The sequence below is a fragment of the Micropterus dolomieu genome, linkage group LG02 (genome assembly GCF_021292245.1).
Source record: "Micropterus dolomieu isolate WLL.071019.BEF.003 ecotype Adirondacks linkage group LG02, ASM2129224v1, whole genome shotgun sequence".
NCBI lineage: Eukaryota > Metazoa > Chordata > Actinopteri > Centrarchiformes > Centrarchidae > Micropterus > Micropterus dolomieu.
The window spans coordinates 29056205-29071967 of NC_060151.1; the positions used below are offsets into that span (position 1 = coordinate 29056205).

Genomic DNA, 15763 nt, shown 5'->3' on the forward strand with positions numbered 1-15763 from the left:
CCCAGATAACTGCAGGTCTGCTGAAACTGTCAGTTCTTTTAAATTAAGACTGAAGACTTTTCTTTTTACCATTGCTTTTAATTAAATATTTAAGATTTTTCTTTTTATTGATAACTTACACTGCACTGTAACTTTTACTGTCTTCTTTTTCTTTGTTTTTAGCTTTTTACCATTGCTTTTTTCCCCATGATTATGGGAATGAGATTGAATAGAGTGAAGGAAGTGGTAAGTGTACTTCTGCGTTTATTCTCTTTTCAGTATGATTGTAACTGTTATTTCCTCAAACCCACAGCCTGTTTTTATTTTCCATTGAACTCTTTTAACCCTGATTGTAACACTGTAACTTTTATTATATTTTATGTTGCTTTTAAACTTTTTTATATTTCCCTGTTGCTTTTATGTTTTATGTAAAGCACTTTGAATTACCTTGTTGTTGAAATGTGCTATACAAATAAACTTGCCTTGCCTAAGTAAAAAAAGGGGGACAGCAAGTTTATAACCCCTCAGATTTATCAGGTGACTCTTTGGAGGGGCCCGACTCCTAGGTTGGGAACCACTGTAAAGTAGATAGCTGTGGATATAAATATAAACAGATGCATCAGTGTAAACAATCTAATGTCAGATAGAATCAGATCAGTACAAGAAGACATGTACTGCAGAACAAGTACTTCTAGTACTGATATTGGTACATTTAGCTGACTTGTATCCTACTAGGATTTTGAATGAAGGACTTGCTTGTAAGAGAGTACATTACTGTATTAGTACTTTTATATAAATAGCATAAATAATCTACAAACATCCACTATTGTTTGAATCACTATGTGAGTTCAAATAAGTGGGTCACTATTTCAGTGCTTGCTTTCATTGATTTAAACATCAGTTAATCTTGACATGTCTTTCCAGTTTCTAAACAAACAGGATCATGAACAAAAATGGGGAGGAGAATTTGTGCGCGCAAGCCTCAGGTGACCCCTCCAGAAAACAGGAACAACACTGGCAGGTTTTAACAGACTCACCATCATGGGGCAGATCTCACCTGGCAACATTTCTCTGCACAGTCACAGGGTTGAATCTGGCACTCTGACTTATGGATCTTTGCTCATCTATCACAACTCATCTGTACTGTTTTAGAGATCCCTATTTAGATTTACACAGCAGTGGGGGGATAACATTTTCCTTTTAATTAGCAGAAGTAGTAATACCACGGTAAAAATACTGTTGCAAAGAAAAGTCCTGAAGAAGACACCACGCCCTCTCAACGACCAGGTTCTGTGCCTTTTACCCAGCCAGCATGAAGATGTCACTCTCCATGATTAACGCCCACAAGGCTGCCGGTCAGGACGAAATATCTGGTCAACGTTGTAGTTTTGAGACTTTTCTCTCATCTTTGTCTTAGAAAAAGATAATTTGACTTCTTTGGGTCTCAAACAGTTATTGTAATGTAACTCTGTGAGAAGTTTAGAGAGGAAAATGTCCGACAGAACTGATAACAAATCATCTGAAACATGATGATGTCACAAGATAAAGAGTTTTAATCTGTAACAACGCATTGTGCTTTTTAAACTTTAACATGTTTGTTTTTAAGGTAAAATCTTAATCTAAAAAAAGTTAGTAGTTATACAGGTGTTGAATAAATCTTAAAGGATCCATATAACATATGGAGCAGAAGCATAAGGTAGCATGAAATAGAAATACTCAAGTACCACAATATAGTGCTTAAGAACTGTGCTTGAGTAAATGTACTTAGTTTAGAGACACTGTCATGTTTGATGTTTTGTGAAACAGCTGATAGGTGACGTGTTGGGTGTGTCGTTGGACAGGTAAATGCAGAGAGAGGCGTGTTTGTGTTGGAGGTAGTAAGTGAGAGAGAGAGAGGGAGGGAGGGAGGGGAGAAGGTTATTTATGCCGGTGCAGATCTGATGCTATGGATCATACGTTATGGCTTTGTACAAAGTGATCTGTGTGGCGACTCTGCTGACTCTCCTGACACAAGGTAAGGACCCTCCTCTCTGCACACACCTGAACCAATCATGTTTGAGATCCTAAGACTGCTGAATGAGGAGGAAGTAGAATTGTTTATTGAATGTTTGAAGAGAAATCAATCTGCAAAGTGAGCAGTAACTACAGTCGTCGGATAAATGTAGCTGAATAAAAACTGTTTTGCACCAAACTCACAGCTTCATTTAGCCTGGATGCATAATTAAGGGTGTTACACCAAAACTTGCTAAAGGGGTCCATTAAGATCAACATACCAATGAGAGGCTGTTTTCACTCAACCTGTTGGAGGCTTTGCTGACGGTATCATTCCAGCAGAAACTTCTCTCACACTCAGGTGAGGAGGGAAGGTGTGTCCGGCCCGCTGCTGCTTTTCTGCTTTTTTCCTGGTGCAGGATATCTTAAATGAATGATGGTGATTCGGTTCGAAGTTGGAAGAAAGTTTGTTTCTTTCTGATCCTTGTGTTAAAGTACGTGATATTGTGATGACAAGGACAGCAGGCCGGCTGATATCTTCGATTAAAGTGAACTACACATTACAAAATAAAGCGTAGAGACACATAAAAATGAGCAAGGTTGAATATAAAAACATAGGATAAAATACAACAAAGTACAATAAAACAAACAAGATAATAAATCATTATGAAAATGTGTAAGAAAAAAAGTCTATAACTATAAGCTTTATTAAAAGGTTTAAGCCTACTCTTAAATATAGAGATGTTGGTTGCTTCCCAAACCCAAACAGGGATCTGATTCCACAGCAGAGGTGCCTGATCGCTGAAGGCTCTGGCTACTGTTCTACTTTTAGAGACCCTGGGCACCACTAGTAACCCTGCATTTTGGGAGCACAGTGCTCTAGCGGCGTAGTATGAGCTCATTCAGATAGGATGGCGCCTGACAATTAAGGGTTTTGTATGTAAGAAGCAGAATTTTAAATGTTACATTCCTCTGTGATGCATGTGTCAACCTGAATTTCCCCATCAGGGGGTTAATAAAAACTATATCTTATTTTATCTCAAAATAAATTCTAGACTTAAGTGCAAGGTAGCTAAAACAGGGGTAGTATGAGCTCTTTTACTAGTTCTAGTCAGCATGCAAGCAGTTGCATTTTCTATTAGCTGAAGAGACTTAAGAGATTTGTTTTAGAACAAACAACAAATCAAAGCAAATAGACAGAGCGACACAGCCCTGAAACCAATGACCCTATACACACAATACAATACACAGTAAACGGTAACAGATTGATCCAGGATGATGAAGATAAAGAATAATAGAAGTTCATGGCGAATATAGCTTATTGTCAACATTTTAAGAGACCCCCTTATTTTAAAATGAGACCAGGGAGCTCGTGGCACCCAGGTCTCATTTCAAATCAAATTATTTGAAACCACTGAGGAGTAGTTTGGGTTAGTAATGAAGCTCTGAAGACAACATGATATTTGCGCCTGTATACAGGCTGGTGGGTCTCAGAGAGTAACAGCCTCTATTTCTGTCTGTCACTATGAATCAAATTTGTAATGATTACAGATAAAAACTGACATAATCTCTGAGTTTTCATTTTATCAGAAAGTATCTGTGGTTTAAAGTAAAATTATCTAATAAGAATGGATACTTCTCCCTCTTTCACACCTGCTTTTAACGTATTTTAAAGAGGTCTGGCATATTGGAATATGTGGTTGGCAGAAACTAACTTCCATTAATTTTACAACTTTAAGCTACCTTAACAGAAAAGATTAACATGAAGGTGACGCATGGGGTAAATAACTTGTATAATTTGCTCTTTAATAGCCTTTTTCTATTCAGTCTGTCCTTGTAGTAAGAGCTTTTGTAAGCTTGGATTTAATTTTTAAGCCATTTAAGGGAACTATTCAGCGGTCTGTGGATTAGATAGACAGATAGATCCCAGCAACTGTAACCTGTTGTAAGGAATGTTTAACGTTACTGTACCAACACAGTGTGGCTGTAGATTTCCATTTTTGCTCAGAATAAATATTTACAGCAGATGGGTTTCAGGTTAACATGGAGCCACACCTTGCTGTTATGTCCCTGATTGCAAAACTGATTTTGATTGTGAAACTTTAACTGAGGAGAAGAAGAACATTTGTTCACTGAACAGTTAGTCATCCAGGAGCAGAGTGAGCCGTCCTCCATAACGCAAATGTTTTGTAACTGAATGTGGCAGAAACTGTGAATAATGAGGACTCTATCAGAGTGATCTTTTTTTAGATAAAAGTATGCAAATCTTTGATGAAAGTTGACATTTACCAAAATGAATGAGCCCAATGTTAAAAGAGATATGGGTCACTATACACACATAATTTCTTTACTTTCCACCTGATATGGAAATGTATGATTTCATTTTGGTACATATGATGAGGCGATGTTCAACCAACACATGGAGAAAAAAAATACCCACATTATAAAACCATATTTCATAATTAAAACTGCCAAAAAAGCGCATACCCACACAACATAAAGCAGACTAATCCCAGTTTATGTCCTCTTTATAAAGTTGTGGTTGTGGTGATGCATTCCCTTTGGGGATAAAATGCTAGAGTTGACATACTGCAGACATACTGCACAGAAAGCCAGTAATGAACTGAAGAATTTGTTGGTTTTTTTTAGACAGTAACAAGATGACAGGAATTAAGGGGAGAGTGGTGAGGGATTAAATACGATAAAACTCCCCAATTGGACTCAAAACAGGGGCGGTGATGCGTTCACTGACAGTTGTACATAATGAAGTGTATTTTAACGGTGTGTTCACTTACTGTACACACTGATCACAGACTGAATAAATGAATTGGACGCAGTCACCGTTATGGCTCCTGTTGGTTTGTGGACGACCGTTTTGAAACCTTGAGATTGGCATTTTAATTGTTGCCATCTTGTTTTTTTTGGAACAATAAGTGACCATATCTGGAGGAGAGGGTGGAGCGGACCCTAAAGTGTTCTTTCTTGTGGTCTATTTTCCTCTAAATGGGACCATCATTTAATAACTGAACATCATGCTGTGTTGAACTAGCGGCTGAGACCATAAACTCATTAGGAAAGTACAGAGGTAATACGTTTTCTCATAGACTTCTATACTATAGGTGAGTTCAAGATGCAGGCTACTGCAGGGGTGGGCTGTAAAAACACTGCCGTTGGACAGATTCTGCTTCCCTTACAGAGCGTGAGTTTACTGTGAGCTTAGAACAGTGACTGATCTCAGAGCATTTGCAAAGATAAATCCAGGGAGTATAGGTAAAAGGTGGTGCAGCTGGAGAAAAGAAACTGCGGATGCCCTTGCTCCTGTGAGGTCGGATAAAATTTCTAACCAGCATGCCTTATTCAATTCAATTCAAATTAGCTTTATTGGCATGAATGTGTAACAACATTATTGCCAAAGCATCATATAAGCCTTATAAGTCCAGCATGTGTCACGTTAAGTCAGTGCTGCGCAGCGCCACTGTAGTTAAACACTACAGTCACCCAAACTAATGATATACATGAAATACATACAAACATTCTCTTACTAAAGCTGAACTTCTGTGTGTGTGTGTGTGTGTGTGTGTGTGGTTTAAACCAAACAGTAAAGCACTGTGTTTGTTTGAAGAACACACTGACTACAGGCTGCTCACAAAAATTGCAAAAAATAAGTCATACAGACACACAAGTTATGATCAGGTAGTGCAAATGCGACAGGGAAATCTCGGTAATTGTCACAACATGTATTAGGGATATAAAGGAAAGCAAAGTTCAGGGTAGTTCCTATTTCGGTACAGTGGAAATGGCCCTTGCAATGTTAGCTCTCATGCACTACATAGAAATGTATCTCAAATGTAGCCTACTGTCATCACAGGACTGTACTGTTGGAATTGCATGTGCAGACTACACAAGTGACACTATTATTATTATATGACAGCATCCAATACAGAAGATTAGAGCTGAGTAACGATGATGCTCTAGTTGAATCTGCAGCTGTTCTGTCACATTTATAGCAGCTTAATTACGCATAACACCTACCTAATTATTTTCTCAGATTTCCACCTCTACTAGCCCTTGTAGCTTTCCAGTTGATTTCTTTATTGTGTTGTATTGATTTATGAGTGTTTTCTTTAATGATTTACTTTAATATTTAGGGAGGCTACTGTCAGTCATTTAAATGTTTCCATGTGTGCAGTAAAGTCACAGAAAACAATGTGTGAGATTTAAGCAGCAAAACAAAAACAGCTGTCGCTACAAAGATTACAGGACAGACAGAAACAGAATTCAGCATTTAGCTTCTGAAATTATTTAGACGCCCTTGATGAGCTCAGAATTGATCAGGAGGACGGCTGCTTTGCTCCAAACTGTTTCACTGTATGAACCTGGACTGTGTGTGAGACCTTTTGGATGTGTAGAAGAACACAGAAGATTTATTAACGTTAGATCCTGTCGTTATGTCGGCAGATTTAAATATGAAGTTCACAGCGTCTCTCTTAATGGTGGAGACGCTTCACCCTATTTCACCCACCCGGAAATTCACAACACGGATTTATCTCATACCCTAAATCGTACCCAGGACTCTGCCTGCAAACGTCGGTGCTCTCAGTTATTTGCACGCACGACGTTTTCATGTGCTTCACCAAGTCTGGACACTGATCCTGGAACAGTTTTTCAAGTTTAAATGAGGGTAGCGACAGTTCCTTCATTTAAGTTGATCGTGTCATCAATGGTTTTTATTCGTTTTTTAAAAATTTATAGTCTATACCCTACACATAATTACAGAGGTCCGGACCTCTGTGACTTTATAGCTGGTAACGGCCATGGCTTGACTGGTGGTGTGTTCACTTACTGTTGTAAGTAATGCACTGTATGGCAGCATCATGGTTGTTTATGAAACAACAACAGTATACAGCTGTTTTCACAGGAGTATGACTTTTCATAAAGAGTAAACTGACCTTCATGTGTAAAATCAGTGGAGTGCCCCTTTAACTTCTGCTGCTGTCATGTTTTTATGATCATCATCAGGGACTGGAGCAATAACAGTAGTAGTAATAATAGTAATAAAACTTATAATAAGGTTGGCAGCAGTAACAGCAGGGGTAGGGTAACATATTGTCGTGTGTGTGTGTGTGAGAAACATTTAAACCCTGTCAGTCAGTGATCATTAGCGTTCCTGTCAGTCCTGAGATACCTGTCAGCATAGGTACAGGCAGAGTGCTCCGTCTGCTGACATTCCTCCATGTCTATTATCAGATGTGATGATCAGACAAACAAAATAAAGGCTTGCTTTAGGAGAAACATGTTCCCTGTGTTTAGTAGCGTCCCCTTGGGTGGGGCACTACTGGCACTTTGTAGATGTAGAATAAAATAAATAATCAAATTAGGATGAATACGTTTTTCTGTTTTCCTTTTCTATAACTGGAAAATGATTTGTATTTGTTGATCTGTTAGTTGAGAGAGGACAGGGTTAAATGTGTGGCACTTATCAAAAATCTTGTGTTTGAATCTGTGTAGTAATAAATATTACAGATTATCATATCACAGATATCATATCAGTAAATATAAATACAAAGTTGTTGTTTCAGAAGTGTTTGTTTGTTTCCTATTTTCAGAGTCTCACTCACAACAAGATGGTAAGTCAAAGTTTCTATTTACACTTTTCTACTTCCTGTCCGTCTGTCAGACATGTTGTTGGGATGTAAATGTTTTGTTTGTAGTTTCATGATTGTAAGTATTTGCTGTTAACTCCAGAATACCAGACATGAGGCAGCAAGTAAAAGCATGAAACATCTAGACTAATTATGAACTGAAAAAAAATTTACCTGCAGGCTGCATGTCGTCCTTGTGTCCTTGGGCAAGATACTGAACCCTAAATTGCCCCTGCTGGCTGTTCCGCCAGTGTATGAATGTGTGTGAATGTTAATTTCTGTTTGAGCACTTAGGCTCAGTGAATGAATGTGTGTGAATGGTGAATGCGAGGTAGTGTAAAAGCACTTTGAGTGGTCGAAAAGACTAGAAAGGCGCTATACAGATACGGAGCATTTACATTAAGTCTGGCATGTTGATTTATGATCCCTGGGGATGTGGTTACATCCCCAGGGATCATAATTCTCAACCAAGACTGTACAGTGCAAACAGAAACCACAATGGTAATCCAAGGAGGGGAGAGTATTGCTCACTCTGTCTTGTCTCTGTCCTCAGTGTGCGGTCAGCCAACACTCAACAACAGGATTGTTGGAGGACAGGTGGCCTCTGCAGGCAGCTGGCCCTGGCAGGCCAGTCTGCAAAGGTCTACAGGGTCCCACTTCTGTGGAGGATCCCTCATCAACAATCAATGGGTGCTGACTGCTGCTCACTGTTTCTCAAGGTAAGCAGTGAGGGTCGGGCTGCAACAAAAAACAAGCCATGTAGTGTTGTGAACAGCCTGTCTAAGTGCTTTATTTATTTATTTTTATTTCAGGGGTGAATGCCCCCGAACACCCCTAGCATTTCAGCGTCCTCCCCAGGTTCAAAGTCGCTCCTACGCCCCTAAATTTTTTCAGTTAGATTCCTGTTCCACCTCCTTGTCTCATCTAGTACAAATGTGGTTCTGCTTCTGTCTGAAGGGGAGAATTATATCTGAAAGCAACCCAGAATGCCTGAGAGCAGCTGTGTCAATTATTATGTGAATATATGAAGTTTTATAGGCTGGGCTAAGCTCCCAATGTTTCAAGATCCTAAAAACACCCCTGCCCTCAACCTAACAAGTTGCGTCCGTTAATGAATTATGCTATCCAATTAAAAGAATTGTTATCTTAACTCCATTTGTGTTTGTTCCGTCTTCTGGAGTTAAAACAGTTTACAAGTTGAGCAACAGAAGCAAAGAACATGTGCAGCAACTTAAGTAATTAGAACGTGAGGTCATGCAAAAGTATTTTGAGCACATTAACAACTAAGTTGAGGGAATAAGTCATTGCCTGTTGCCACACCTATGAAGCTCCATACAAACTAGACTATAGGTGATCTCAAAATGTCTGCTGAAGTGCTCTTGACTACAGTTCTGCTTTTCATGTCTTCGCACTCTTTTGTTTCTCTTCTGATTACCTCAGCACAGACACAAATTCTCTGATTGTGGTTCTGGGTATCCAGACCCTACAGGGATTAAATCCCAATCAAGTGACCCGGGCAGTTTCACAGATCATTGTTCATCCCAGCTATAACTCCAAAACTAATGACAACGACATCTGCCTCCTGAAGCTCTCCTCACCCGTGACTTTCACCACCAACATCTTGCCCGTCTGCCTGGCAGCCCCAGGCAGCACCTTCTACAAGGGGACTGTCTCCTGGGTCACCGGCTGGGGCACCATTGGATCTGGAGGTGGGTCAGAAAGGACCTGGATGAAATTTATTTTCAAAGATGGTGTAACTACAATGGTGGCAACAACTGTGTTTTCTCAGATATTTCAAAGCAAAAATGTAGTTCCTCCTTTATCCAGGGGAGCAACAAAACCTTCCTGTAACTCTGTATGGATCCTTTTCTCATAATCTGTCTGTGACATTAGCAAAAAGTTTTTTTAATAAGTTTGAATCTTTTCTATCAGACCCCACAATATAAAAGACATAAAGATAATTGATTTTTTTCTTAGAGCTTTTGCGGTAAGCAGTTTGTTTTGATGATGGCGCCAGAAGAAAGGTCATTAAACTGTGAAGTTTTCTTTAGACAAAGACAAGTTAACAGTTTCTCACCAAATCACAAAAAAAATGTCTCCTTTAGTTTTAGCAAATATATTGAATGTGCATTCTTCATCAAAAAAACCCACTTTGCATAGCAGATTTATAAATATTATGAACTATAAGATTGTGCTTAACAGCTTGTATTTATAATCCCATTATTCCATGCACATTCCATTCTTGTGTACATGTAATTATTTTTCCAATAAAGTGTTGTTTTAGATGAAATTTGTATTAAATAATGAAATAGAAATATCCACTGGTTATAAAGGAAATTTGGGCAAACGTGTACAGCTGAGTACATGAGAGTAATAGTACAGAGCCCACCATCTCCCGTGCGACCCCACTTGTGTTGTTTACTAAACTGAATTTGTGTCTCTTCAGTGTCCCTTCCTTTCCCAGGAAACCTGATGGAGGTGCAGGTGCCTGTTGTGGGGAACAGACAGTGTAACTGTAACTACGGAGTGGGCTCAATCACAAACAACATGATGTGCGCCGGATTAAGTGCTGGAGGGAAGGACTCCTGTCAGGTGATCATTTTTACCTGTCTGTTTGTGTCAGATTTGACCTTCTGCAAAGATTCCTTCTGCTAAATGTTTGTCTATTTAAAGGGGGATTCAGGAGGTCCGATGGTGAGCAAGCAGGGCGGTCGCTGGATCCAGGAGGGAGTCGTCAGTTTTGGTAACGGCTGTGCACTGCCTAATTTCCCAGGAGTCTACACCCGAGTGTCCCAGTATCAGTCCTGGATCAACAGCCAGATCACCAGCAACCGGCCAGGCTTCCTCATCTTCAGGTCCACTGGGACTGACGGTGACCTCAGCGTCACTTGTCCTGGCCTGCCACCCCCTCCAGCTACCCCACCCCCACGTAAGTGCCCGCCAGGCCCAGACTTTGTAAACACTGGTTTTTCACCCTTTTAACATTTCTCGTTAGAAAGCTTGATATTTTTACTACAGTTTCATATATATTCTGTATCAGCTTGTTCTGGCTTTTCATTGATCATTAATCTTCTATACATCATCAAGCTGTATGAGGTTTTGTTTGTTGAAATTTCCCCCCAAAATTAGTCTGACTTGTTTGGTAAATTTGGAAACTTTGGGATCTCCCTTTTAATTTAAAATGATTGAAATCAAAATTCTGTAGGATAACCTAGCGACGTTGTAATTGTGGATAGACGGTCTGATATAACAAGGCTTTGAAAAGAAACTTGCTTCTACCTTCTGCTCTTCTCTCCAGCTGTGGTCTGCGGTCAAGCCCCACTGAATTCACGTTTTTCGGGAGGAAGCTCTGTGGCGACAGCTGGTGTTTGGCCATCGATGGCGAGCCTACAGAACAATGGAAGTCATGTGTGTGGTGGGACTCTGGTGGCTTTGGACTTTGTGTTGAGCGACGCCAACTGCTTCTCAAGGTGAGAAACCTGGAGTGATGTCCTGGATGGCATAAAGTCTCTTTAATGTTTTCAAACACTCAATAGGAACAAGAGTTTAGTTCACACTACACGATTTTAAGACCGATTTGCCAGTCGGTGAGCTCTGTGACCGTCAGGCTGTGATCAGGGGTAAATCAGCGATCGATCGGTGGTCGCCAGTCGTTATGTGTGAACTACTCAACGTCGCATCAAAACGGCTCCCTGACTCCTCGCTGACACTTCGCAGACAACTCAACCTCCACATCCAGCCAATGAGATCAGGCTGCTACTTTTCACTACAAAACCCTTTTCACTCACCTCCAGCTCTCTCTGTAGCTCAATCCCTGCTACCTGCCTGTGCAGGTGGCTGGCGTCTGCTAATCCATTCTTTCACCCAGATTCTTTGTATAATAACAAACAACAGCTGTTTCGCGTGTAGGTCATTTCCTGTTTCATATTTCACATGTGTTTTCTTGACAAAATGTGGTTTGGAGACTAGCAGTCAGGTGACAGTGATTGTGTTTTCCTTTGTTGTCTTGTATCACATTTTATTGTGAATTGTCCTTTGCAATTTTTATCTGTGAATGGAGCTGTACAAATAAACATTACTTACTTTACTTACAGAGTCATTCGCAGCTCCTGTAGTGTGTGACCCCCTGTCACCGATCAGTCATGTAGTGTCAACGCCACAACGACTTCAAGTCGGCAAGTTGTGCAGTCTGAACAGCAAGGCGATCGGCCGACGCTAAAAGTCATGTAGTCTGCACAAGCCGTAACAGCCCTGTGTGGCTGTGACTTGAGCTATGAGGATGCTACTGGCTCCTGCGGCCCCAAATCCTAACTGGAGCACCACATGTAGATTCATCTGCCACTGAAAATAGTTCCAAACGAATGCACTTTCCTCCTTGTCTGATACAAAATTAGACATTAGACAAATTAGACAGTTTTGATTAGACAGACAAGAAGTCAGACAGTGGTGAGACGGACTCACATGTTGCTGGTTTGAGTTTTCACAACAGATTTATTGTTAATGAGAAACAGTCTAAGGTTCAGTCCTTGTTTTAAACCAACAAGAGATTTTAAAGTTATGATTTCTCCTCAGTTCTAATTCAGTTCATTTTATCTCCCACAGTTCACCCATACCGTCTGAATGGACTGTCGTTTTGGGTCGTTTGAAACAGAATGGATCCAACCCCTTTGAGGTGACATTAAATGTGACAAATATCACTCTGAGCAAACTCACTGGGTCTAATGTAGCAGTGCTGCGTCTGGCAACCAGACCCACCCTGTCCAACCACATCCAGCCCATCTGCCTGGACAACGGACAAACCTTCGCTGTGGGCTCGACGTGCTGGGCTGCTGGCTGGAGCGCCGGACAAGGAGGGGGTGAGTCCATAACACAGTCTGACACAGTAATGCTAACTCTGCACCATTTCACCTCTTTAGATTAAACATTTAGGCCGTTGCACATTTATTTTAGCACTAACAAACAGGTAAAAGTGTTTATGCCCATTTTGTTTAAGTTATTTCTGTCTATCCCTGATTCAGATATTTCCCTTTAAATAATTCTCATTTTCCTATTTTTCGTATCTCTAGTGGAACAAGTTCTGCAGGAGTTCCGGACCTCAGTGGTAGACTGTGGGAACGCCTCAACACCGGACAGCATTTGTACAGGCGCTTTCACACTGGGGCAGGTGAGTAATGAGAGCAGGAGATTATTATACTTTCATGTGGTTTGTGGATACATTAGAAACATAAGCTTAATTTTGACCTTTGAAACAACTGTTGAGAAAACAATCTCAAAACAAGCTCCATTGAGTAGCTGCTCTTCAGCTTTAGATCATTTCCATGTCCATGTTCAGACATGTATTAAGCATTAATTTAGAAGCCTCAGTTTTTATTCCATGGCACAATATGAAAGTTCTCTAAAAGCTACTAACCAGTTGTGGACCTAAAATACAGAGTTTGTCCAGAGTGTGGTGCTAGAAGAAATGTTATGGGTTCCTATTCACCTTCTTGCTGATGTCTGTGCGCCAAATATTAAGCTAAAGTCAGCAGCCAGTTAGCTTAGCTTAGCATAAAGCGTGGAAGGTTACCTTTGGACAGGGCCAGACTAGCTAGTTCCATGTTTCCAGACTAATCTAAGCTAAGCTAACCAGCAGCGGCCTGTCAGTTCATATTTCTTTTATTTGATCAATCTGTTTATTTTCAGGGACAATGCACAATAATCAACATCACTGTAAATGTGCCAGTTTTAGTTATAAGGCAAATGTTCAACTGGTGTTCCTTTGCCAGATGTTAAATTAGCCATTTCAGACATTTAGACGAGAAAGTGAAAAAATAATTCCACATTAGGTAAAACTAAGGGGGGAAAAAGAGTACAAGAAAAAAAAATTAATGAAGTTTCATGAACAGTTGGACTTGAACAGATCCGTCTTGTTTGTTCAGGGTGATTCTGGCGGTCCAATGATGTGTAAGCTGGAAGGCTCTTGGTTCCAGGCAGCAGTGCTAACTGTTCAAAACAACAGCACCAACAACGCCACCACCAGTCAAACGCGAGAAGATTCAGTGATGGTCTTCACCAAACTCAGCCGCTTTGATGCCTTCCTGACTCTGACAGTGGGGACGTTCTTATCTCCAGCCTCCAACACCAGCAGCACCAGCACGACTCCCAGCAGCGCTCCAACTCACTCACCTTTCTTCTTCTTCTTCCATCTCCTCATCTTCTCTGTGTGTCTCCACCTCTTCTTATAGATGTGACAAATGAATGTAAACAACCTTGTAGGTTTAAAGCTGCAAAAATTACTCCATGACTTGATTCTGCCTCTGTTGGTGACGACTAGAGATCAAAGAAGAGATTGTGAACTGCTTTCCGTCTAAAATGAAGGATGTAAAATGAATGAAAATGAATTGTTGAAGCAGCACTGAACAAATGTATGTGTATGTAGCCTATAGCATTCCAGGATGTCATTGTTTTTGAAGCTATATAGACCATAAGGATATCTGCACCTGTTTATATTATGATTTTGTTGTATTGTTTTTATAATTACAGTTTGACGCATTACTTAAAAGTTACAAAAAAATGGATCCAGATATTATGCAAATAACAAAATGATGAATTGTCATTCACATAAAACATTGCATTGTAGATAGAATTAAAGTAATTTGCTGGAAATGGATTGAAAAACTTAAAGAAGCTTATTTTAGAGGTCTGAGTACAGTTACAATGATCAGCCTGTCCAGCATCTACCTCATATTTCAGAGCTAAAGTACCATAATGTACATTTTTATATGAAGTTTGCTCTAAAAAATACTTGAGCTGCACTTTATATTGCTAATTATTTGGTTAGAAATACAAATTTTTATCAAGCTTTGTCATGAAATAATGTCCTGTAGATTGCAAAGTGCTGATTTCCCCATTGTCTTTTTGTCTCAATAATCTGATTTTTAATGAAGTGAAATCCTTTTTGTCCGCTTTCTTATTGCTTTCTGAAAAACTACACATAATTATTGGCCTTTAGATGTTCTTTAAGCCATGTACAGTGTGTCATTTTCCCTCGTACATAGTCTGCATACATCCAGTTGAACTTGAAAGCAGCAGCTACACATTCAGTTGCCAGCTTAGGTCAAACTCAGACTAATGCAGTCTAATCCAACAGTCCTGCAGTAAAAACTCCTTCATGACGGCTTTTTATTTAATGAAATGTTCAACTGTCTGGTCATTTTGTGAGGTTGAATTGTAATGCTTCATACAGAGAGATGGTTTTGTAGCCACACGTGTATCAAAATTAATAAAAAATAGTCACACATATCTATCAGTAAATTTCAGTCACAGAGAAAAATACTTTAGGAGTTGCAAACACCAACAGTTTCAGTCAAACAGTCAAATTTTTCATTTCAGGTGCACAAATCCTTTGTTCTAATTGTACAGATCACAAATGAAGAAACTCATATGCTCACAGTTTTGCTTCACCTGCTGCATATGAATATAACACAAAACACATACGCACGTATGAGAAAACATTAAGTCATGGACAAAATGTGTACATCAGCAAATCAGTATGTGAATTCATGCAATGAGAGTTGCACACCTGTAGAATATTTTCTCAGAAATCATTCTTCTTTGGATGTTTTTCTAGCACAAACAAAATTCAATAATTACAATAACTTGAATCTGCCGAGTCTCAAATGCAGTTTTTTTGCTCACAAATTACTCACGAAGCTCTACACGCTCTTACTTTTGCATCACGTATCTCAGTGAAATCTGGGACACCTGTCCAAAAGGTACTGCAGCTCCTCAGACCTCCTCAAGCCCCTAATACCTTTCTCATCAGGCCCCCACCCCCTCAATGGTTTAAGGATGTGATATAAATAAATAATTAATATCTAAATATGACAAAGCAATATATGTGTAACCCTAGTTAAGGTAGACTTTATATTTTGTATACTAATTTTGTTGGTTATGAAACTATATACAGTATACTATGGTGAGATATATATTTGACAAGGAGTAAACCCATCATATTAACAGGACTTGCTGAATTAAGTTTATAACATTTGGTGATAGTTCATTATGATTCTTATTTATTTTGTTTTACATACATGACACACAACAGGGGGTAGAGGGACGGCGCTGAAGTTAGCGTGGTCCAGGGAAAAAAACACTGTATCTGCTGTTAA

The 15763-nt window shown here is 39.6% G+C and overlaps 1 protein-coding gene across 1 annotated transcript; it reads left to right on the top strand.

Annotated features, from left to right (window-relative positions):
• Positions 1–8111: 8111 nt before the first annotated feature.
• Positions 8112–14754, top strand: LOC123967410 (polyserase-2-like). Its single transcript, XM_046043505.1, has 8 exons — positions 8112–8332; positions 9054–9322; positions 10060–10205; positions 10287–10542; positions 10912–11083; positions 12216–12469; positions 12680–12777; positions 13532–14754. The coding sequence occupies exons 1-8, from the start codon at positions 8112–8114 to the stop codon at positions 13835–13837; spliced, it is 1722 nt and encodes a 573-aa protein (XP_045899461.1). The 3' UTR covers positions 13838–14754.
• Positions 14755–15763: the final 1009 nt, after the last annotated feature.

What these genes read in the sequence shown, in the direction of transcription:
- LOC123967410 (XM_046043505.1), top strand. Translation starts at nt 8,112, where the DNA reads ATGGTAATCCAAGGAGGGGAGAGTATTGCTCACTCTGTCTTGTCTCTG. An exon ending in GCTGCTCACTGTTTCTCAAG is followed by an intron (nt 8,333 to 9,053) that starts GTAAGCAGTGAG and finishes TGATTACCTCAG; the next exon opens with CACAGACACAAATTCTCTGA. An exon ending in GACGCCAACTGCTTCTCAAG is followed by an intron (nt 11,084 to 12,215) that starts GTGAGAAACCTG and finishes TATCTCCCACAG; the next exon opens with TTCACCCATACCGTCTGAAT.